This window comes from Primulina eburnea, chromosome 3 (assembly GCF_022965805.1).
Source record: "Primulina eburnea isolate SZY01 chromosome 3, ASM2296580v1, whole genome shotgun sequence".
Lineage (NCBI taxonomy): Eukaryota > Viridiplantae > Streptophyta > Magnoliopsida > Lamiales > Gesneriaceae > Primulina > Primulina eburnea.
This window is the reverse complement of record NC_133103.1, coordinates 9431859-9456923: the sequence shown is the minus strand read 5'-3', so window position 1 is coordinate 9456923 and position 25065 is coordinate 9431859. Positions and strand designations below refer to the sequence as shown.

Below are 25065 nucleotides of genomic sequence, written 5' to 3'. Positions count from 1 at the left end.
CAGAAGATCTTTCAGAATAATAAGTTTCAATGTAAAGCTTGTTCTCTCGGAAAACTTATTATAAGACCATCACCAGGCAAAATCCAAACTGAATCACCAATGTTTCTTGAACGTATTCAGGGTGATATTTGTGGACCAATCCATCCACCATGTGGTCCATTCAGATACTTTATGGTATTGATTGATGCCTCCAGCAGATGGTCACATGTATGTTTATTGTCAACTCGAAATGTTGCATTTGCAAGATTACTTGCTCAAATAATAAAATTGAGGAATCAATTTCCCGATTATACAATCAAGAAAATTAGACTTGATAATGCTGGTGAATTTACTTCCCAGACTTTCAATGATTATTGTATGTCTATGGGAATCATTGTTGAGCATCCTGTTGCTCATGTACATACACAGAATGGATTGGCTGAATCATTGATTAAACGTCTGCAAATGATTGCTAGACCAATGATTATGAAAACAAAACTCCCTATTTCTATATGGGGACATGCAATTTTACATGCCGCTGCATTAATTCGCATCAGACCAAGTGCATATCATAAATACTCCCCATTACAGCTTGCATTTGGTCAAGAACCAGACATTTCTCATCTGAGAATTTTTGGATGTATGGTGTATGTGCCTATTGCACCACCGCAACGAAAGAAAATGGGACCTCAAAGAAAGGTTGGAATTTATATCGGTTATGATAGTCCATCAATCATTCGATATCTTGAACCTCAGACAGGAGACGTGTTCACAGCACGTTTTGCTGATTGTCATTTTAATGAGGAAATCTTCCCAATGTTAGGGGGAGAACAGAAACATACCGAAAAGGAAATTTCGTGGTATGTATCATCATTGTTACATATGGATCCAAGAACAAAACAATGTGAAAAAGATGTACAGCAAATTGTGCACTTGCAAAGAATAGCAAATCAAATACCAGATGCATTTGCAGACACAAAAGGGGTAACTAAATCATATATACATGCTGCAAATGCCCCTGCTCGAATTGAAATTCCAAAGAAACAAATGGAAGATACTCATGATGTCATTAAACGCCTGAAGCGTGGAAGGCCAGTCGGTTCCAAGGATAAAAATCCTCGAAAAAGAAAATTCATAGAGAAACACGATGATCACAAAATAAAGAATGATGTTTCTGAAGAAACACATGATGATCACAAAATAGAGAATGGTGTTCCTGAAGAAACACATGATGATGAAAATGTTCTGTCAGAACCACAAACTGACGAGAATCATGAAATCTCTATCAATTACATTAATACTGGAAAAATATGGAACCGAAAAGATATAGATGAAATTGATGATATATTTTCTTATAATGTGGCAATCGACATCATAAATGATAACGAAGATCATGAACCAAAATCTTTTGGTGAATGTAAAAATCGGCAGGATTGGATAAAATGGAAAGATGCCATCCAGGTTGAATTAGATTCGCTAAATAAACGTAATGTTTTTGGACCTATAGTCCTTACACCTGAAGGTGTAAAACCTGTTGGATACAAATGGGTTTTTATTCGAAAGCGAAATGAGAAAAATGAAATAGTAAGATTTAAAGCTCGACTTGTTGCACAAGGTTTTTCTCAAAGGCCTGGAATTGATTATGAAGAAACGTATTCTCCTGTGATGGATGCAATTACGTTTCGGTATTTGATTAGCTTGGCGGTATCTGAAAATTTAGAAATGCGTCTTATGGATGTTGTTACAGCTTACTTATATGGATCACTTGATAGTAATATATATATGAAAATCCCTGAAGGATTTAAGATGCCTGAAGCACAAAGTTCAAAACCCAGAGAATGTTATTCTGTGAAATTACAAAGATCGTTATATGGGTTAAAGCAATCAGGTCGAATGTGGTATAATCGACTAAGTGATCATTTGATGAAAAAGGGATATGTAAACAATTCAATATGTCCTTGTGTTTTCATTAAGAAAACAACATCCGGATGCGTAATTATTGCTGTATATGTTGACGATTTAAACATCATTGGAACGAGTAAGGAAATTCAAGAAGTTGTGTCATACTTGAAGGAAGAATTTGAAATGAAGGATCTTGGAAAAACCAAGTATTGTCTGGGTTTGCAAATCGAACAAAAAGAATGTGGAATGTTTGCTCACCAGACAAATTATACAGAAAAGATTCTTAAACGTTTTAATATGGATAAAGCAAATCCTTTAAGTACTCCAATGGTTGTTAGATCATTAAACATAGAAAAAGATCCATTCCGTCCATGTGAAGATGATGAATATATTCTTGGTCCAGAAGTACCATATCTAAGTGACATCGGTGCCCTTATGTACCTTACAAATTGTACAAGGCCTGATATATCTTTTGCCGTGAATCTGTTGGCAAGATTTAGCACATATCCAACAAAGAGACACTGGAACGGAATTAAACATATATTCCGTTATCTACGAGGAACGACAGACTTGGGACTTTTGTATTCAAAAGATGCTAATCCAAGTATAATTGGTTATGCTGATGCTGGATACTTATCTGATCCACACAAGGCACGTTCCCAAACTGGATATGTATTTACTCGTGGAGGCACTGCAATTTCTTGGCGTTCACAGAAACAAACACTAGTAACAACTTCATCAAATCATGCCGAGATTATTGCACTACATGAAGCAAGCCGTGAATGTGTGTGGTTAAAATCAATGACCCAACATATCCAAATCTCATGCGGATTATCATTCGACGAGAAACCTGTAATACTATATGAAGATAATGCTGCATGTGTTGCTCAAATGAAAGAAGGATACATAAAAAGCGACAGAACTAAACATATTCCTCCTAAGTTCTTCGCATTCACCAAGGAGCTTGAGAAGAATAAATGTATTGATGTTCGTCACATTCGATCAAGTGAAAACTCATCAGATCTCTTCACAAAGGCACTTCCTACGTCAATATTCAGAAAGCACATATATAATATTGGGATGCGCAATCTACGAAATTTGTGAAGAACTGTTCATGTCAACATCAGGGGGAGTTTACGTGACTGCACTCTTTTTCCCTTACTATGGTTTTTATCCCAATGGGTTTTTCCAAGTAAGGTTTTTAACGAGGCAGTATAAAAACACGTAATGAAGACAATCATTATGATCATCATCACAAGGGGGAGTGTTGAAAATATAATATTAAAATATGTATGTTGAATGTTGAATGTTGAAAATTAGGTAAAATTAGGTGTTGAATATTGAAAATTAGTGTGTGATGATGTATGTAATGAGGTAATTTATTTTGGAATATTTGTATATGAAACTCTATAAATAGAGCACTCATTTGTGAATGAAATAACAATTGAGTTGAGAGAAAAATATTATAAAGTGTGTAGTTTGATAATTTTGAGAGTTTGAGATTTTTACTTTTTACCGTAAATTTTTACTTTTTCACAACAAATATAATATTGTTTTAAAAAAATTGGTTAACCGAGCTTTAAAAAAAATTTAAAAAGACCCCGAAAATAATCATCGTCACATCAATACTTCGAATGAAAAAAATGAAAGATTCACGAGCGTTTAATTTCCGTCATTCTTCCTACCTCCATGTAAAAATTCTGAGAACGATCCATTTTCCATCGACATCGGACTTTAATAAAGTACGGGTTTGAAGGAGGTGATCATCGTGACAGCAATGCTTCAACACATTTGATTATAGTGAAATAATAATGGAAGGCCAAGGAAGACAGTATTTAACAACAATCGAGACGCCTAGCGTATCTAACGCAATCATCTAAAAACTAATTGATCCATGCTTATGTACAACGAGTGCATCACTCAACATTGAATTATGAAAGTCGCTGGATCCTGTGTGCACATGATCTTATGGTAGGATATATCACCAACCGTTGCATCAAATGAGAGATTCATTACCAAAACCATGATGACATCGTGTTCAAGATTCAGTCCAAAATTTGGAAAAACCCTGAACTAACTCCTGCCAAACTGTCCAGCATGGACAGGCAGAATTGTGGGGAGGGGGGGGGGGGTGAAAAATGTATACAACTTGCCTACTAATTCTAAGAGAAGGATTCAGTTACCATTAATACTTCGCAGGATTCTTCTGTAGTTACTCAGGGTTATATCTGTACTTTTAGCTGGAGAATCACTGTGAATATGTAAAATCTTGGATTTTTGACCTTTTGGATAAGGATACATCACGGCCAGTTCACAAACTCGGTGCAGGATTGGTTTTGGCAAAGGGCGCCAGGCCATGTTTCGTTTCTTCTCTCCCTAAATCAATTTGGACATCGAAAATGAAACTGAATATGATCAGACAACAAATAATGTAGAGCAAAAATAGGAAAGAGTACTCTACCAGTCATCACTAGTTTGCAAATAAATCAGTTAAAGTCTAAAACGAGACATTATGACACTGTTGGGAAATATGGAAAATACATTTGAAAAGAAAAACCAGAAAAATATGGATCACTAACCTCTCGCTCGCTTTGTTCATGAATCCCGCTTGCTTTCAAAAGATTTCGCCATTTATCCTGTGTAATCCACAAGCGATACATAATATCCAATAACGAAAACTAAAAATAGACAGAATGTTCTAAAGCTGCACTCAGAAGAAGAGTATTGACCTTGAGATCTACAGAGGTTCGATGGGAAGATGTGGAAAAGAAGAGCTTTTTTATACGACTCCAGCTGCCAACTCCAAATTGAGAGACACCATCGATTAATTTTCTAACCTCTGAAATAGTCCATAATCTGTGATGCTTCCTCCGACCACTGGCCTCTTCCTTGATCTCTGAAGTGAAGCAGTCATCCTTTTTCTTTCGATGCACAGCTGTAAGAGAGTCATCCCTCTTTTGACTTCCTGATGTGACACTGCCAACCCTTTTCTTCGGAGGACTTTCTTTGACAAAGCCATTCCTTTTCTTCTGACTTGTTACCATGACAGAATCATTCCTCTTCTTTAAATGAATGGTTGCGATAACTTCGTCCAGTTTCTTTTTATTCTGGGGAGTAACATGGGATTCTTTAAACTTGGCTATTGAATATCCACAATCCGAACCACGCACCTGCTCACACGAAGCACCACTTCAATATTTTGACTTTGTACTGGAACATTTCAAAAAATATTTGAAACAGCTAAACGATGAGCATTAGTCCAAACGCATATGGATAAAAAGGAAAGCAGGACAAGTAACGCATAAGTTATAAGACAACAGTTACCGTAACGTGTTCGGGGCTATTTGGACATTCTTTTTGCACTATCGAGCCAAAGGGTACTTGAATAGCTATCACAGAAGTTTCCTCAGCTGAAAATTTCATTGCTTTAGATCCTGTATGACATTTCTTATTATCCTGGACTCCCAGACACTTCCCCTTACCGGTCGAAGAAGAAATTTCATGTCTTCTTTTAGAACATCTCAATATGGGATCTGCTAATTCATCAATATACCTCTGTGTGGGCTTGCGCGATCTCTTCGGAATTGGAAGAGTTTCCGTGCATCTAGCTTGAGTTTTTATTACTGCTGACGCATTTTCCCCTTCCAATTTATTGGTCTCAACATCTGGACCTGCTGGCCAAATTTCATCATTTTTCTCAACCTTCAAACAGCTATACATTTCCCCCGAAGGTGACAGGCTTCCATCCATCTCATCAGATAAAACTTCTTGGAAAGAGCAGCTTGAAAAATCACAAAAATTGCCAATATTTTCTAAAGAACATAATGCAGGTGATTTCAAGGATTTATTCTCATCCAATGTCTCGAGCTCATGGCATCTGGGAATGTCACTTAGTTTAGAGCTACAGATATTAAGTTGGTCATTCTGACATTCATGTACTTCCATAGTTCTAAATTGATCTGATTTCCAGGGAGCATCAGTATCAACGCTAGATGCCAAAATTGGACAGTCCGAAACTGAAGTAAGCAAGCATTCGCTTGAACCATAATCCAAATTTGTAATACTTTCGACAAAGTCAATGCCTACAGGCATAGAGAAAATAGTACTCAGGTCATCGGGTGGGGCAGTGTAAGCCACTTTGTATCCATACAAACTCATAAGAAAATTATTGAAAATTAAGGCAAAAAACGCAAACCTAGAAGGTACTCTTCTCCCATGCTGCTGAACTCATTTTTCAATTGAAAATATCCCACTTGAACTTCACTAGGAATTCCATCAAGAACCTACAGCAGATATACATCATTGAGATTAGTCTAACTGCCTCGTCTTTGTACTGAAAAATGCAAGATCCATCCAAACTTCAATTTCACATTTACGTGGAAAGCACAAAGCTTGACAATAATATTTCAGGATTTTCGTAACAAGTGTATCATATAAACATAATTCTAACAAATATTGATTATGAGAAGCACAGCAAAAGATAGAAAAAATAAACAAGATGTCAAGATTTAAAAAACAATCAGTCAGACATTACAAATGCAATGCTCAGCAGTTTGTAAAACGAATCAGACATACTTCGACCCTTGGAACGTGTCTCTCTTCCCGTACGAGGCTAGAATCCGCACCACCTGCATCAAGTGATAAATAATGGCAGTTAACATAAAAAACTCAAAATAGACAGGACACAGAAGCGTCACTGAAAATGTATGCCATGCATGTCAAACACATCCAATCAGGAGAACAACGAAGATTTATTTAAATGTGACACATAAATATGACATGGAGACTTTAATTTTAGTCTTTAGATGAAAGACAAAAAATGAGAGTAAGATTTTGTTATCCACAGATAAAAATAATTTACAACCTAGTCAATGAAAATTGAAACTTAAGATCAATTAAACAAGTTGCTATCTCTTCCTGAAAATAATATCTACTGAAAAGCAGATATCATTGAGCTGCAATTTGCCCATAGTATAAACATAGTGTATCGCAAGAATGCTTAAATTATTAGGTAAAGCTGTCGCGTATTGATTCCTGGATAAAATCCTTAAATATTGTTTGGTGTGGTTGATAAGATGATTGCCGATTGCTCAAATTATACTCGACCTACATAACAACTACCCAATAATCACCACACCATATAAATTACCTTTTTATATTAATTTTTTTATCATTCATATTACGCATCCAAATCCTTCTATCATCCCATTCCACATACCAAAAATATTTTAGTGTATTGATTCACCGATGAAATGTCTTTTTAATGGCTCTTGTTCCCATGACTACACTATACAAATGCTTTATCACCATCTTTCCGATTCAAACCACCATAAAGTCAATAACAGAGATAAATTATTCAGATAATAATTCATTAGTCAATCTAAGGAGAGATAAAGGTAGTCAACACTGCTATATTTCGGCTATACCAAAACTGCAGGAAAAATCGTCCATGTCCATGTCATTCTTCGGGATCTTCTCACGAAAACAATTGACCCTATCCATTGATATATGTCCATCTTCAGGTTCTACAAGCATACGCTCAACATCAATTGTCCCATCTTCCGATCCAAGAGTCAGAGGTCCATTCTCCATGTCCTGATAATATTAGTCTTTCTATTCAAGTCTACTCACATAAGACAATATTCTAGCATAAGATAATTTGACAGTGATGATAATGTGTTACATGTACAGCAACCCAAAGATCAAACGAATGAAATACCTCAAATCTTGTATCTTAAACTTGTCAAGCAACGTTTCACGAGCATTTGAGTCAAAGTAATGATTCCAAAAATATGCAAATATACCAAAGGCGCTGATATCCGTTGCATCCAAGGCATTCCATGAATTTACACAAGAACAAAAAGCAAGTTGCCACTTAAGCCATAGTTATTGCCTCTATCATTTTAATTTTCAAAACAAGATCCGTTTTTTATTAAATTGTGTCCAAAAAATTGCATACATTGCAACTCAAAATACATAAGCCGGATTCCATATTCCCCAAACTAAAACAAATGATCCGCCCATACCCACCATGGAACAATTAAGCAGGCAATGTTTCAAACCTAAACATCACTTGCGACAATTTTGCAGGTAATGAAATAATGAATTAAATTTCTTCTTTAAAGAAACTATATAAAAAATGCACAAAATCGTTAATCAATCACGAAGAAAAAGTACTAAATTTTCAAATGCAACCATCAAAAGGACTATCAAGAACACACTAATTCTCCTGCACTAAATGCCCAGCACATCGAAACCAAATTCCCCACCCTTCCACCCCCATAAACTCAAAAAGAAACCCACAAAAATAAAACAGTAATCCCAGCCCTAATCGACAAATTCAGCAGAGATAAACGATAAACATTTAAAAAAAAGTACAGATTGAAGCAAATACACAGCCGCATTCTCGCACTGATAAAATAAAAGAAACTACAATCGCACTATGACAAAAAAAAGAAGAGTAAATCCCAGCCCTAATCGACAAATTCAGCAGAGATAAACAAAAAAAAGTACAGGTTGAAGCAAATACACAGCCACATTCTCGCACTGTTAAAAGAAAAGCCAATATAATCGCATCATAATGAGAAACAACTAACCTGGAGCCTTCAATTCCCCTGATTACCTCTTCGGTTCACTGTGTGAATCTGAGTGCGTGAGAGAAAAAGGAACAAGGAGGAGATTCATGGGAGAGTGAGACAGTACCTCCAGAGTCTATATTTATTGGGCGGAATCGAAAGGGGTTTTCACAAAGTTGCAATTGAATGTGCTTTTCACGTCCGCCGTGGCGTCGCGCAGTTATATTTCGCGAATCTTTGACACTGCAAGCACACTCCTAGTCCTCCTCGTATTTGGCAAGGTCAGGGTTTTAATCATGTTTATATAACTAATTAATTATCTAAATCCCCCTTAGTCAACGTAAAATTCCAACTCCTTTTTTATGCCACCGTTTAGTTCAAAAAAATTAGATTTTAGAGTTTGACTCGAATTATACAATCATTGAAGAATATTATAACCAAATTACTCTCCATGTCTCGGATTTAATGGTTCAACCACTAATCTGGTCTAGTTTTAATCGACAAAATTCAAGTTATAATAGTTGATTATTCATCTATTATGTCAATATTTAAATGACAAAAATTAATGTAAGATCAATTTATGTTAAAATTATTATTTTTCGTTTTAAATATAAATCGGATGACTAGTCTCACAGAAATAGATCAGTGAGACGGTCTCATACTTAAATTTGGTTAATGGGGGGATTGGTCATTTATGCGGTGCATCGCAGACATTATTTTTTTTATTTTTGAATAAAAGATAAACAATTTCAATGATTATAGCGAGGTATCTTTTTATCGGTTATTTATTTGAATTCTCTTGTATAAATGAGACGTCAGAATCAATAAAATAGAATAAAGTTATTCACAAATATCTGTGTAGACGATATTGGAGATTCTCACAAACGAACATCCCATGATAATTTCACACTAGAGGGGAAGATATATATTACAGATTCTATGTAAAACGATCATTTGCACGGGTTCATAACATGCGCATATTGAAGAAAATATAAAACGAGAGCTCTAAATCCTTGCTGAAATGCAAATCAAGTAAATATTGTGTGGATACATTTCTAAAACCTATAGAAAGTATTTGATGATGAATTGAATGAAATTAAAACTATATTTTTAGTTATATATATATTAAGAAAACTCAATATCTATCCATAATTTTATTTTATAATATTTAAATAATTTTTTCTATAATTTAAATATATAATTGTATATTTTTTATTTAACTATTAATGGGATAAAAATTGATCGATTCTAATTTGTGATAATATTGTTTGTTTCTAAATATTATTAATTAAATTAAAAATAATTTTAAGAATTAATTAATATTTAAATATTTTTTTTTATATTTTAAAAAACAGGCGGATTCACGAGTCCAACCCATTTCGGGCCCGTCAAAATTTAGTCAAACCCGTCACGTTGTCGTCTGATCCAGTCCGAATGAATCTTTTCCTAGACATAATCCATTTCTTAACAACAAAATTAACTCGAAAAAAATTATGACAAAATGGTGTCTAATATGCTTAAAATACAAGATCTTTCTTGCATTAAAATTGCATTTCGTCTCGTATACGTCACCACTATATAGATAGATGGCATACGTAACTTAAACTAAGTCTTCCCACGCGTCTAACTTCAAATTTGCCAAGATTTCTCTCTGTTTGTTATTTGTTTTCTCTCTCCCTAAATCAATTTGGACATAAAAAAAAAACATTTTTTTGCGGTCATACGTTGAAATAATAATCAAATAAAAACTGACACCAAGGGTTTAAAACTTAAAAAAAAAAATGTAAAACTACAAAAAAAAAAGTATAATTCGCTGTCGACACAAAAAAAAAAACACTGAAAAATGACCAATTCATAGTAAATGTAAAAAAAATATGGTTTGTATAAAATTTTGGCATTGGGTTATTTGTATAAAAACTTTTCGGCCCATAATTCTATTGGGCAAGAATTCGCTTTTGCCCATGAACTACATTTGCCCCTGTCCCTGATTTAAAAACAATAAATTGTGCGTATTCTTTTTCATTAATAATAAGAAGCTATACGTAATCAACAAATTGTTCTACATGTCTCAAACAAATTTCGTAATCAAATCTTTCGTTCCTTTTGCGGTTGCGGGAATATTACTTTGTATATCCTAATTGCGTGCATATTGGCAAAAACTTATGTGAGACGGTCTCACGGGTATTATTTGTGATTATTTGGATCACCCATAAAAAAATATTACTTTTTATGCTAAGATTATTACTTTTTATTGTGAATATAAGTATTATTGACCTGTCTCACAGATTATGATCTGTGGGACGGTCTCACGTGAGACTCACTCCATATTTTAAACCTATAACTGATGATGCTCCAATACCTATTTATCGATGAATATATCTCTTGTGAGACAGTCTCACGAATCTTTATCTGTGTGACGGGTCAACCTACCGATATTCACAATAAAAAGTAATAATCTTAGCATAAAAAATAATTTTTTTTCATAGATGACCCAAATAAAATATATGTTTCAAAAAATACGATCTGTGAGACCATGTCACACAAATTTTTGCTTTTATCGAGATGCCTATTTATCGAGATATTAGTTTAATGTTGTCGACGTGTATTTTATATATTCCACAGCTCCAACAACTGAAAGCTATCATTATATGTAAAATTGTGGCTGTAAAATATTTGATATATTGCATTTTTTTTATGTGAAATAATATATTATGAGATATTATGACTTTGCATATGTCTACTCTCAAATTTATTAAATCAAAACTGCGAATGAATTGCTAAATGCGTGCTATTGAAAATTCGTAATTTGGGTCCTCAAAAGGGGAAAAAAATTAATATACAAAAAAAAAAAAGATCAGAATGGTCCTAAATTTTATGCGATCTCGAGTGCGTTAATTAGATATCTATCTACGTTCGTCTAGATAGTTTATTTAATTTTATTTTAATTTCTGACTCTACATTATTTGAACAAATAATTTTATAATGCTTTATTTTATTAGCATAGTATGATTATTTTTTTGGCTGGGTATATGACTAATCAAATAATCCTTCTAAAATATCCTAATTTTTGTGAAAATAAAATAATTTATATAAATGATCAAACATAAAATTCGATGAAAGGAAAATTTTCCCTAACTTAATTATACTTTATACAATATTTTAGTATAACTGAAAGTAAACTTTATGAAAAAATTTAATTTATATATGTGTACATAATCGTGTATATGTTTCGTTTACCACGATATATTTTCATCAGATTTTATAGAATAATAGTCTCTTACAAAACTTTGTTTGAATACCCAATTGTCAATTTATTTAATCAAATACTCCAGCTTATTTGATCGAACAAAAGCATATGTGCCTCAATTATATGTTAGAGAAAGCATCTATTGAACCAACTTGTAGGTCGAATTTTATTGACTTTTATGTAAAAATTATTTTTATTTTAATGATATTTATCTAATTATGATATTCATTTTATCTTTATATTCGTACAAACTGCATAGATAAAGTCTTTGAATATACTATATGTACATGAGATCTGGCTATCAACAAAATATCATAAACTCGTTAGAAAAATATACTGCATATTCTAAATTGGTTTCTAGTCAATTCAGCATCCTAAAATAAGGATAAAAGTCGCTCGAATTTGATACTACCATCTGTGATGTAACCCTCCCTATGTTTCTTGCAGTCACTATCATTGATACATAAGAGATCACGAGACGATGTTATTATATGCATGTACCATGATCCAATGAGTGAAATCAGACTTGGGTTCCGACGTTCTTGATCAAACGTTTCATTGTGCTAATTAGGGTGAGCCCGAATAAGAACGAATTTTGTTTTGAATCACATGAAATTGTAAACTAATGACTACTTGTATATGTGAACTATTTAAGATCACATGAGTATTGATTTTGTGTTTCTTTTGAGATAGTCAAATTCAATTAGTTAAATTTGGTGACTGATGTTCGGTGGAGATTAAACATATTAGTTATAAAAGAGTTTATAAGTTGATCCATTGTAACGAAAGCCGTGGAATGTAGCTTAACAACTAGCTAAGTAAGAAGAATATACCGGTTTGTTTTTAAAAATAAGTTCACAAAACCGACAGTGTCAAATATGGATTATTCAAAAAAAATTTAATTCGAACTTTTTATTTTTCATTATATGAAATTGATTTGTATCATCAATACATCAACACAGTCTAATTATCGATCGAATTTATAATGACTTCTTAGTTATTCATTTAATAAATTTACAATATACTAATTAAATAACCATAGACCATATTTATTTTTTATATTTCTTCAACTAATTTTTGCCTTATTCTTAGATTAGATCTCTAGTTACATAAATCAGAAAAGACTGTAATTGATCCCATTTTCTAAATACAAAAATATAATTTTATATGTAATAATGTGTCGAAGAATACTAGTATGTTTTGTTTAAGACGATACATTTTTGATAGAATAGTACAAAAGTTTTGTTATTGATGCCCACGAAGCATCCATTTGACATCGAGCACCTTCAAGTAACAGCGAATATGGAATAAACAGTCACTAATGATACGTGGGAGTATTTAAATCTGTGGCTTTAGTCCTGACTCGATCATAATTCGGGATAATTAGTCAAAGCAGTACGTGGATAGGTGGCATACTTTGTCTCGCTTATTTAATTTGCTACAATTTTACGTTATTACAATTACAATCGGTGGTGGTTGTTTTTCAAAAAAAGTTGACTTTCATCCCTTATTAAAAAAAGCTAAAAAATTTGTTGAGACAATCTCGCGGATCGTATTTTGTGAGACCGATCTCTTGTTTGAGTCATCAATGAAAAGTATTACTTTTTATACTAAGAATATTACTTTTTATTATGAATATCGGTACGATTGGCTCGTCTCAAAGGTAAAGATTCATGAGATCGTAACTCTAAAAATTTTTAAATTTGAGTTCGAATAGGGCTAATTGCATCGATCTTTTGTGAAAAGATTAAAAATCACAAACCCCTAAAAAATATTATTAATCTAAATACTTTGTATTTTTTCAAAATCAAACATATTTTATCTCTATGTTATAAAGACTTAGACACAAATATCAATCTGTCATAATATTAAAAATTGATAATGATGTATTTCATCTAAGCCAACTCATGGCATTAAAAACCAAAGTATAATTATTTAAATAACCGAAATGAAAAATATACCAAACTATTTGTCGATTGCTGTACTTTTCCTTTAATCCCACCTATTCTCACATAACATCACCCGATGGACCAGCCATTTTATCTTTATTAATTTACTGTGCATAAAATTTTCTTCGGAGCAGATCCACGTTGAGTTCTTTTTTTTTTAAAAAAACAATATTTGAAGTTCTAACGATTGGGATTTGTCAAAAACAACCAAAAATCTAAAACGTCACGCAAGAGCACAATCATTCCATATTCATTGGAACAAATCAATTAAGTTGAACTTCATTAATAATCCGTATTGGTAGATTTGAATAATACATAAAAAACCAAATCAAATATAAAGATTTATTGTTTTGTTTGTTTATTTTTTCGTCGTCATCATCGTTGGTTTCAGAAATCCTTGAGCAGCTTGCGGACCTGTTCAAGAGTGACAAAGAGAACAATAGTGAAGGGTCCCTGCCGAGAAATCGTGGGGATGAAGCCTTTGTAAAGGGCCATGGCTCCCTCTGTTCTTACGGTCTTCATCGCGCAGTCAAAAGCTCCGGTGTACGGAGGCGCCATTCCTGCTTCCACTTTCATATTCATCACGCGAGTCTTGATCACGTCCACCGGGTTGGACACCACAGACGCGACGAACCCGGCAGCGAAGCTGGCCGTCACGTGTGTTCCGAGGCCGTCTTTCATCAGATCTTTCTCCAAGATCGTTTCCTTGAATTGGTCGTAAGATGCCAGCTGCGAGGCTGTCACGAGCATGGCCCTGTTCACCGTGAGGGACGAGCCGCGCCACAGGCTGACCACGCCTTCGTTTTTACTCATCTGCGAGATGGCGTCCACCACGCTCTTGTAGTTCCGCCTCTGAGCCGCCGGGAGGCGGCCATCGGCCTGCATCCGGACCATGGCAACGTCGGCGGGGTTTCCTACCGCGGCACCTACGGCGCCGGATATGAGCCCCGCGGCGACTTTGCTAGCCAGAGGCAGGTTGTTGGTGTTGGGGTCGGTCCATTTCTTCTTGAGCACGTCGTAGAGACCCATTCTGGTGGTCGAGTAGAGGGTCTGCCGTAGAAGAGTGGCGGACACACCAGAGAAAAGCGCTGCTGCTCCATCTTGCTGTACGATCCGGAGTCCCACGGCAACCGGCCCGACGCTTGGCGGCGGCGGAGGCGGGGGTAGATGGATATGGTGAGCCGCGGCGGTGGTGCCGTGGAAGGCAAATGCTGGGCGGAGATTCTGAACGGCTGCGGCCGCAGAGGACTCCCCCTGAAGCTGCATACGGACCTTGATCAAATCAAGTGGGTGAGTGGTGCAGCCTGCAACAATGGAGGCAATACCTCCCTCAACAAATCCCTTTACACCCATCGTCAAAGATCTTTCCTTTCCTCAAGAAAAATACGTAAACAGGCAGAATGGAATCTCTTCGATTAGAAAACTGAGGAAAACAAAAGAAAGATTCGATACCTTAATCTCAAGAAAGAATGAAAAAAATGGTGGAAACAAAGAAATCAAGAAGACCAGTTGGAAGTAGAGTTCATCTCACTGGAAACCAGGAGATGGGAATGGAGACCAAAGGCTATGGAAGAAAAGTGTGGGACGTTGGGCCTTTGAGACATATGAGTTGGAATGGAGATGGAATTACATAGGGGGGTGGAGGGGTATTTATACAAGGAACTAGGAAAAGGGAACGAAATTAGGGTTAACAGTTCACACGCATTCGCCGAATCCTACAGAGTATACGCGCTCGGTCTTTGAAATTTTCCACACTTTTTGTATTCTAACTAATAATTATATTATTTGTATTAGCAATAATTACAAGCGTACACAGAATATATATGGAATACGATTTTTTTTAGGGTACATAATCTTTTTTATAATATAATTTTTGTAATGTCAACTAATATACAAATTATTGAGATTTTATGTTAAATTTATGAAATTTTAAAGGTGATTCTTTATAGTTTTAGTTAGGAATACTTTTTAGTATGGGTTCTTTTGGTTACTTTAGTCTATAATTATTCTGTAGATTATGATCAGTTTTGAACCAGTTGCATATAGGATATTTAAATTATTTTTTATTTTATTTATATTTAGTGTGTGTTATTTTCTGGATTATCATCAATCAAGTAAATAAATATTCTAAAAAGGGTATCTTGGGTATTCAAAAAATTAAAATTGCTATAACACCGAAGTTTATTAATCTACATCTGTAAATTTTAATAGTGTAGTTGTAGTGTATATGTTAGAGTGGGGGCAGGTAGTTGAACAACCAGCGCGAAAAAACCAAGTTGAAAAGGAAGGAAAAAAAGGCAGAAGCTCTCTCCCCAACAATCATCAAATTGACAAGAATTCCCTGCAACAATCTTAGGCTAATTTCCAGATTGTAGTCACTTTTTTAGCTTTCAAGTTTAGATTTTCATTTGCGTTTCTCTAAATTTATAATGTGAATCTCGCGATACCACAATCAACGATATGAGAAAATCCTATATTTTATATCTCCATGAATTTTTTTAAAATCGAACAAACCTTAACAATAAGTAGAAATAACAACACAAGAGCACATATATGAATAGGAAAAACACAAATCTAAACAAGACGACACCTTTATATATTATGCGCGTAAAAAAGCAAGAACAAGGTATTTAGAAAGAGCCCCTCAATACGATACCTACAAATGAGACTTGAACCAATTGTGGTATCCGATGTTTGAACACCACTAGAGATGAAATATTTAATAAGTTCATATTATTATTTTTTAATCAAACAATACAAAAAAGCGTGATTGATCGATAGTGCAATAAAACATTTAGATCTTGAGAAAAAAAATTCAAGACATGCTTATATATCACATAACGACTTTACTTTAATCCAATGAACTTAAAAATGACACTAAACAACACTTCAAAATAATCCTTCAAGCACAAGCACAAGCACAAGCACGAAAATAACTAAATAATCTACGTGACAAACTCACTAGAATATAAGTAGATATTACAATCGTTCCACACATAAAAATATGTATATGGTGCAAATAATTAAATAACTCGAAAGAACTCAACCGACTTGATCTTCATAAAGTTTCTTTCACTCGAACTCATCATGTTAATTTACTTCAATTTTCCAGATTTTTATCTCATTCTAGCTGTACAAATTTATTTCATAACTACAAAGTTAGTTCGATTGTCTTATTTAATTTGCAATCCAAGTTATTCACTTTTCATGGATTATATTCCTTAATTTCGACGCTTTTCCTAGTAGAATATAAAGGCAGTAAAATCATGGTTTACTTTACTTGATTATAAATCAGACAAACTACATATTGTGCTTAGCACGTCCGCAACACAAAATTGTGCAAACAAATTTTTATCAAATCATAAGCAGTTTTATTTACACTCCAAAAAATATTAATGACATTATATCTTAGTTTTTTTTTCATTTTTTATTACTTGATTACCCTTATATTTTACTTTCTTATAATATCCAACTTTGATTCACCACATTAATTTTAATGCAATAATTCTGCATGTTAACAAAAAAATTATGTATTTTTAAAAATACCATCATATGTTTTCATATATGATAACATATAAAATAACAAAAAAAATCTCATTTTTATTAAAATTTAATATTTTTTTTAATAAATTGTCATGTTTTATTAGGATATAAAAATTATTGGTTAGTTATTTTTACAAAAGACCTAAAAATATTGGGGTTCACAAAATTTTGATTTAACCAAAAAATTTGCATAATTTTATCATGTCAAAAAACTATTTTGGACTCTCATTTCATATAGAGGATGCTGAATGCTAAAATTAATTTTATCATAAAAATTCATGTGATCCGTCTTACAAATAAAGATCCGTGAATATCGTCCCACAATAAACCTCTATTTTATTTTGTATTTTAAATATGCTAAGATATATTCACTATAATTTTGATGAATAATATTTTATCTTAAATTTCAATTCTGTTACTCTTCTTATTTCTTTTATCAGAATTGCGACTGATTTTTTAAAAAACCAAAAAAAATTTGAATTACAATAAAAAAATTAGAAGACGTTGAATAAAATAGCAAAACATAAAAATTAAACAACACATGATTCCAAAATTTGGTCCAAAAAAATTTTAATATTAAATTAAACTAACAATTACATAGCTTAAGGAATAATAATTTTTATTTTGTGTTTATTTAGTAACAAATTTAATTATAATTGTTTGAGTAATCAAAGTTATCTTATTTCAGGAATTAAGACTATATTAAGAAATTTAGTAAAAATAAGAACATTCAATAAAAGGATTTTTTTCTTTTTTAAAAAAGCGTTTTTTTGTAAAGTTTTGAAATATCACGGTTTGAATTCAACGGTGACAAATTATTTCTGGAAAACTTTTAATTCTATTTTCCACAAGTCACAAGAAGAATATTTTGTCCCAATAAAATAATAATGAAGTTTAATCATGATTAAATTTTTTATTGTATACAATTTGCGAATATAAATAATATATATTTAATTTATTGACCGATTAAGTTTGTAATATTTTGTGTTGACCGATTATTTTTTATATTATGAAAATCAAGTAGTTAAAACAATTTCGAAGTCAAACGGTTACTAAAAGAATAAACTATTAGTTTATCTTTATATTCTCAGACAAAAAAATATATGTAACCCAATTTCTCATTTACCGTTGTTCCTCATCTTTTTAGTCTCATTTCATATTGAGTAGATTTCTTGTGAGACGGTCTCATGAATCTTTATCTGTAAAACTGGTCAACCTACCGATATTCACAATAAAAAATAATATTTTTTCATGAATGACCCAAATAAGATATCTGTCTCACAAAATACAACTCGTGAGACCGTCTCGCGTAAGTTTTTGTCTTTCAGATCAACAACAATTATTGAGAGTTGATATTTATATTCTATTTTTTGTTATATGTATTTTGTTTGTGTATAAATTATATATATATATTTTACACATAAAGTGAAGTGTAGATAAAAAAAAATGTAAATATAAATTCTCATAATTATTTATCAATAAATTGTATAAATTTGTATTTTTTTAAAAATAAAAGTAAAAATAACATACGCCAAGTGTGACCTTTCATATATACATACATAGACATACTAATAAAAAGGAAAACGTGTGGGGAAAACAATATTTTGACCCCGTTATTGGAGGGTGGCCCAGCTCTTTCATGAAATCAAAGGGCAATTATTTAAGTATTTAATTGACTTTAAAAAATTGATTAAAAAATAAAATACAATCCTTTCGAAGTATAAATTGGAACAAATCAAATTAAAGTACTAAAGTTAGACTTAGGTATTGATTCCAATCGAGTGGATGTGACCATTTTGTGAATGAAACTGGGGAAGGTCATCTTTGACTTCAATGGCCTCCATCGATTACAAAGTCAATTAACGGAGAATTTCTCCGTTTGTGAACGTACAACTAGGGAAGGTCATCTTTGACTTCAATGCCCCTCATTAATTACAAAGTCAATTAACGGAGAATTTCTCCGTATGATTTTTATTTTCTCTAATTGTTACACGTTGATAGAATGAAATCATTAAAAGTAATATACGTCGAGCAAGTTTTTGGGGTTAAGTTATAACTTTCAATTTTAACAGTTATTGCAGTTTTATCATAATGAGAATGCATTCAACGTTATTGTATGACGTATGTTGAGAAGATTCTTGTAATTATCATATTCATGAGTATACGAAGAGACAATGGTGTCTACTCCGACCATCTCCTTCCCCCGATTTCTTCATCTTTTTTCAAAGTTTTTTTTCAACCATTTTCATCAAGTTTTATCGATCGTATCGTCGTCACAAGTTGTCAAAATTGTAATTTTGAAAATATCTTACGTTTTAGTATCAATGTAGAAGTATTTCTCGAAAATTTACGATAAAACAACAGTTTTTTTGATCGACGATATTTCTGCATTTCTTTGAAAAAATCAGTTTGATTAAACACAATAAATTTAATTGGACGTGTGACACCATGATAATTATCTTGCCAATTGCCATCAAAATTTTCCCGTAAAGATTCATCCTGCAACTTGAGCATGTGGAATATAATCCTGCATGAACATCTTTCGAAAGCTTAAATGTTTTTCTTCAATAATTTAAGTCACTAGCTAGTGTTCTGTCCAACACCACAAATATAATTTTTTCAATTATTGAACGAAGGAAAAAAAATTAATATGTGAATTATTTATTAAATAACACGCTCCATGTCTAATTTGGAAAAAAAAAACATTATTTTGGAAATATAAACCAATTGGAATTGGCGAGCAATCTGCCACGGCGGACGTGAAAAATGATTCCGCTGCAACTTTGTGAAATCACTTTCGATTCCGCCGAATTCTCCCGTAATCTCCTCCTCCTCGCTTCTCATCTGTCACGCACACAGTGAACCCACTGAGGAATCGAGAAGCTCAGGTTGGTAATGCAATCACTGTATTTTCTCTGCCGTTGATTTGATTGATTGCCGTTTTGCTTCCTTCTCAATGCGTTCTTCTTAACTATTGTTATAGTGGCAGCTTGGTTTTGGATCTTGTGTATGATTCTTGGATGCAACAATTATCAGTCCCATTTGTATATTTTTTGTAACCAATACTTTATCTCATACCGCTAATTATCAAACAAACATTATCTATATATCTATATATCATTTTTGAGATGATTCACAATCTTGATATTGATTTCTATGTATTAAATTCGTGATTTTTGTCATGAAGTCGCCAAACATGAAATCAATCTTTCGAAGCGTAATCTGCACAAAATTCGCATTTTCCGTTCGCGTGCTAAACCCTATCCCCCAATCCCAACCTTGCCTTCTCCTCCCACGAAACGTGGTCGTTTTCCCTGCCCAACGCTCCTCCCATGTCAGGTCAATGTCTGGTGGAGAGAGTGGAATCAACGTGCTTCCATCACCCAATGTTCGGGCATTGGAGAACCAGTTTGAGGAGTTACGCCACCAACTCGAGGACACTGGCGACTCACGCGAGCGCATAAGGAACATCTCTCGGGAGATCGAGTCCACCACTAGGCTCATGCACTATAGCCTTCTGCTCATTCATCAGTCTCAACCTGTACCTGGTATGATTCTAGATTTAACTTTGTTTCGTACTTTTTGGATTTTCTGTTTGATTTTCTCGTTTACCATGATTTTATTATGCAAAGGCTATGATTATCTCAACAGTGGAATTTTTAAGAGAAATAGTATCTGCTTTGGTGGTTAATCGAATCTAGTTAAATTGCTGACTTAATGTAGTATGGAAATATGAGCATGTGCATGCGAATAGCTATTTTTCTTTAAAGTGCAATTAAGTATGGTAGAGGAAGGTAAAAAATATGAAGCTGAATCTCGGGCGAGAATTCCAAGAACCTTTATTTTGTATTGTCTTGGAAATTGCACGGCGTTTGTTCTCATCTTTCATGTTATTTTTCTAAGATTTGACTGTTAAAATAGATGTTCTAGCGAAGGCTAAGGGGCACATTAACATGCTGAGGGATCTCTACAGTAAGCTTGCAGAAATTATGCAGGAACACCCCGGGCAATATTATAGGTAGGAGATTATTGTGCTCAAGGACCCCCTTCTTTCCAAAGAGATATTTATTGCTGGCGATTTTTAGGTATCATGGTGATTGGAGGAGTGAAACACAAACTGTGGTGTCACTGCTAGCATTTATGCATTGGTTAGAAACTGGGGATCTTCTTCATCATATGGAGGCTGAGGAAAAACTTGGGTGTATGTTCAAGTTTATTTTAAATTATAGTGGAATTAAAATTTCTCATTTGATGCATGATATTTATGGACTGATATTTGCTTTCAATTTGTAAAGAAACAAAGTGACCTGTAGGCATTGCATGCCTTTGTTGCAGTATTTAGATTGTCTTTCATAGTGATTGTGTATAACTGGTGAAATATGCTCGAGACAAATTTGATAATGGCGAGGAAATAAATGGTTTGATAGTTTGTTTTAGAGAAGAGGAAACAAATGGTTTGATAGTTCGTTTTTCCGTACCTTGTTTTGTTTTAATGTGTCTTGTTGAAAGTTTTTATTTACCATATTCAATTTATTGTTCTACATCATGAAGTTGATTTTACATGTCATTCATTTTGCCATAAATATGTCAGGTTGAAATATTCATCCAGATTGTTTATAATGTCGGTGAACTGTCTTAGACAGTGCATTGGTGTGCAATACTAGCAAAAAACTCCAACTTATCTACTCTTACTTATCTCAATTAGTCTCTACGTGATGTTCTTGGTATTCAAACTTTATTTCTTTTGTTCCTAGATAGTTACTGAGGCATCCTCTGTGACATAGCTTTGTTTGAATCTTCTGTCTCTTGATCATGTACACAGTAAAATTATTGGAATTCGGCCTTGATGTTGAAGATTACCTCGTTGGTAAGTGTCAAAGTTTTTATTAGTTTTGGTACCAATAATAGATTCTGGCTCTGAGAAATTGCTTGCTTCTTTAAGATCATGTTTTGTCATGATATTATCGTTATCTTTTTTGGTGTATGAGTCAATCAGTACTTAACTAATTGATACATATAGTACCACTTTAGTTTACTGCCCAAAGATAAAATATGATGCGGTGGTCAGCTATCTGTTATGTGAAGTTGCCAGTGATTTTCAGCTTTTAAAATGTCCAGTGAAAAATTCATCACTTGAGTTTGTGCTTTAACGGCTTGCACGCTGCATATCAGTGGTTGAGCCAAAGGTTTTACCTGTGGATGGCACTAAGCTCTTATAGCCTTTTAAAATTGGGGGAGAGGGAGGTCACATTATAAGAGTACACGAATATGAAAAAAATGGTTCTTGTTTCCTGTTTATACCTTATAAACATATTGGCTTTATTTCTTTTATTTTCTTTTTTCAAGACACCACGTTCGACCTTTTTATTTTGTCTTTCATACATGTGCATAGTCCTGTCATGATAAACTTTTGTTTCCGTGCAGGAATTTGTTTTATGTCCAATGAGTTGGTAAGCGCGCATCTAAAGCCTTTAACTGCTACGAAGTTTTAGATTTCAGATCTTTTAATCAAAATTAAAGATTTTGGATGATGAAATAATTAGATTTCTAAATTTGTGGAAAAGGAGAATGTTCACAGTTTTAAAGAAAATTTACATTTGATAATACGAAACATTTCTTTGTCCGTATGTTCCGAAAAGAGAGAGAGTTTAAATACATAGCGTGGTAATGTTATTTTAGAGACAGGGTACTTGCTGATTGATTTTGTGAGATGTGGCCGCATGGTTTGTAGCCTAGGTATGTTGTGAACCAAGTGACTGCTGGGGATTATGACTGCCCGAGAAAAGTATTAAAGTTTTTGACAGATCTTCACGCTGCGTTCCGCATGCTCAACTTGCGAAATGACTTTTTACGCAAGAAATTTGACGGTAAGACAATATCTTTGGTACGAGCATCCGATTTATTATGTTCAATGAATTCACATTTCAGTTTTAGCCCGTTTTTGTGCTTTAATTAGCTAGTCACATAGTTTGAATTTACATTTTGCATTGAACAGATTCAGTTTTAGCCCGATTTTATGCTTTAATTAGCTAGTATCTTAGTTTGAATTTACATTTTGCATTAAGTTTACTGCCCAAAGGTACAATATGATGCATGATTTTCATTGGGAATCAGGGATGAAATATGACCTTAAAAGAGTTGAAGAAGTCTATTATGACGTCAAAATCAGAGGCTTGGCAACAAACGGGGACTCAGCAGAAGATCCTAGGCAAACATGAATTGTGCGTCTCTCCATCTCTTTTTCTCATTTCTTTTTTATTGCTTACTCAGTACACATGCCCTGTATGAACCTTTATCTTGTCTTGATGGAGGATTTGGGTAAAACTAAGATTAAATTGAAAATGTTCTTAGTGGAGAATGGTTGTATACATACTCATATGCGTACTTTATCAGGATTAAAAATTCTTCATAATTTTTTTTATGGTATTATGACACCTATATGAAAATTTGAACTTCTATACATGATTTAAATTGCATGGGTAATATATAGGAATGTGCCTAACTTCTTTCCGTCGAGACATTGCTTATAAAAGCGTGGTTTATATTTCTTTCTACTGCACTAAACACGATTTTTTATACAGGAGTAAAATACTATCTAAAACCATAGGAGTTGGTTGAGTAATTGTAAATTTTATTCTGATTTATGCCGAAAATAGATTTTCTTGTTCTCTGAAGCACACCACCATCTTCTTTAGAACCCCCCTCTCCGTACGACCTCCACCATGTAGTCCTTTCCTTCACCGATTTCATCAGTCTCTCTCTCAGGTTAATGGTTGTGTGCATTTCGATAAAGATTTGTTAATTTATTTACCTGCATAACTGTTACATGTGAGGTAGATGTTCAAAACATAACCCTCATAACTGTTCCATGAAGGCTACGGGTGGATTAGTTTGGGTGACTGAAGGTGACTTGATACTAGTAACAATCGGAATCAAAGCTTTGAAATTACCTTATTAAGCTGTCCTTTGACAGGCTGAGGCGGCTTTATTGCAATACTTGATTGAGGCATCTTCATTGGCTACCGCTGCCGTGGTTAGGATGGAATACCTGAAGAAAAACGACACCAAAGACAAGCCCAACTACTTGTCTGCCAGCCACTGCTCATACAGGCTGAAGTTTGTGTTTTGTTTGATCTGCAATTTCGCAGCTGAGGATTCAATGGATCTCCAACAGGACCAACACCCACTAAACTTTCTCGTTCTATAAATTACGTATTTTACCCTTTTAGGTATGCATGCATGTTATCAATACATTATACCTTAAACTATCATTTACGCGACTTATTCCTTATATTTTTCGTCTAATTGTTCCATTTTTTTTTCATATACTAAAATTATAATTATAATTCGATGATTAATTTATCTGGGAAATCTACTAGAAAATTGGGTAAAAGATTTTCGTATTTTGAATGCCCGGTATCATTATTAAAATATGGCTGAAAAATGATAAATAAATAATGATAATGGAATGCATCTATGTATAGATTTTTTAGAAATTTTATAATTATATTGACAATAAAGATAATAATAAATATCTCCACAATAAAGAAAATAAATAATAAAAGAATTATAAAATATATTAAAAAAATTACAAAAAATATCAGTAGAAATATACAAAAAATTTACCAAACATATCAAACCTTCTTGTTAATTATTGAAAAATTTTATTCGTCACACAAAAATTATAAGCAGAAATAAACGTGCACTGAGGTGATTAAAGAAAATCGATCAAAATTTTTAAACAATTTCGAGACCCTAAACTAGAGACACTTTAAAGGTTATGTCACGTTTTCTATTGTATCGATTTTTAACTTAATTGCATGCTAAGACAAAGTTGTCACCATGTCATATTAAACGCAAATCGGCCGTG

At 33.4% G+C, this 25065-nt stretch overlaps 4 protein-coding genes across 9 annotated transcripts in view; 2 read left to right on the top strand and 2 right to left on the bottom strand.

The window, feature by feature from the left end:
* Positions 1-25065, top strand: part of LOC140826135 (pyruvate kinase 1, cytosolic-like) — a 102162-nt gene that overhangs the window by 58205 nt on the left and 18892 nt on the right. The gene's annotated exons all lie outside the window — the stretch shown is intronic.
* Positions 4048-8728, bottom strand: LOC140826126 (uncharacterized). Of its 3 annotated transcripts, none has more exons than XM_073188270.1 (8): positions 8478-8728; positions 7308-7504; positions 6457-6509; positions 6077-6164; positions 5206-5963; positions 4611-5051; positions 4461-4517; positions 4048-4257 (listed from the first exon to the last, which is right to left on the bottom strand). In XM_073188270.1, exons 2-8 carry the CDS (start codon positions 7471-7473, stop codon positions 4057-4059), a joined length of 1764 nt encoding a protein of 587 aa, XP_073044371.1. In that variant the 5' UTR covers positions 7474-7504; positions 8478-8728; the 3' UTR covers positions 4048-4056. The 3 variants fall into 3 exon arrangements, with proteins under 3 accessions (XP_073044371.1, XP_073044370.1, XP_073044372.1); XM_073188269.1 differs by having other exon boundaries at positions 7308-7476; XM_073188271.1 differs by having other exon boundaries at positions 7308-7476; positions 8504-8728.
* Positions 13876-15273, bottom strand: LOC140826125 (mitochondrial uncoupling protein 5-like). The gene has a single exon (XM_073188268.1). The coding sequence runs from the start codon at positions 15003-15005 to the stop codon at positions 14040-14042; it is 966 nt and encodes a 321-aa protein (XP_073044369.1). The 5' UTR covers positions 15006-15273; the 3' UTR covers positions 13876-14039.
* LOC140826124 (uncharacterized) lies at positions 19914-24486 on the top strand. 4 transcript variants are annotated; one of them, XM_073188265.1, is made up of 9 exons: positions 19914-20083; positions 20535-20743; positions 21117-21213; positions 21281-21396; positions 22018-22062; positions 22620-22645; positions 22927-23062; positions 23310-23416; positions 24169-24486. In XM_073188265.1, the coding sequence occupies exons 2-8, from the start codon at positions 20539-20541 to the stop codon at positions 23411-23413; spliced, it is 729 nt and encodes a 242-aa protein (XP_073044366.1). In that variant the 5' UTR covers positions 19914-20083; positions 20535-20538; the 3' UTR covers positions 23414-23416; positions 24169-24486. The 4 variants fall into 4 exon arrangements, with proteins under 4 accessions (XP_073044366.1, XP_073044368.1, XP_073044365.1 ...); XM_073188264.1 differs by having other exon boundaries at positions 19919-20083; positions 20383-20743; XM_073188266.1 differs by having other exon boundaries at positions 19926-20087.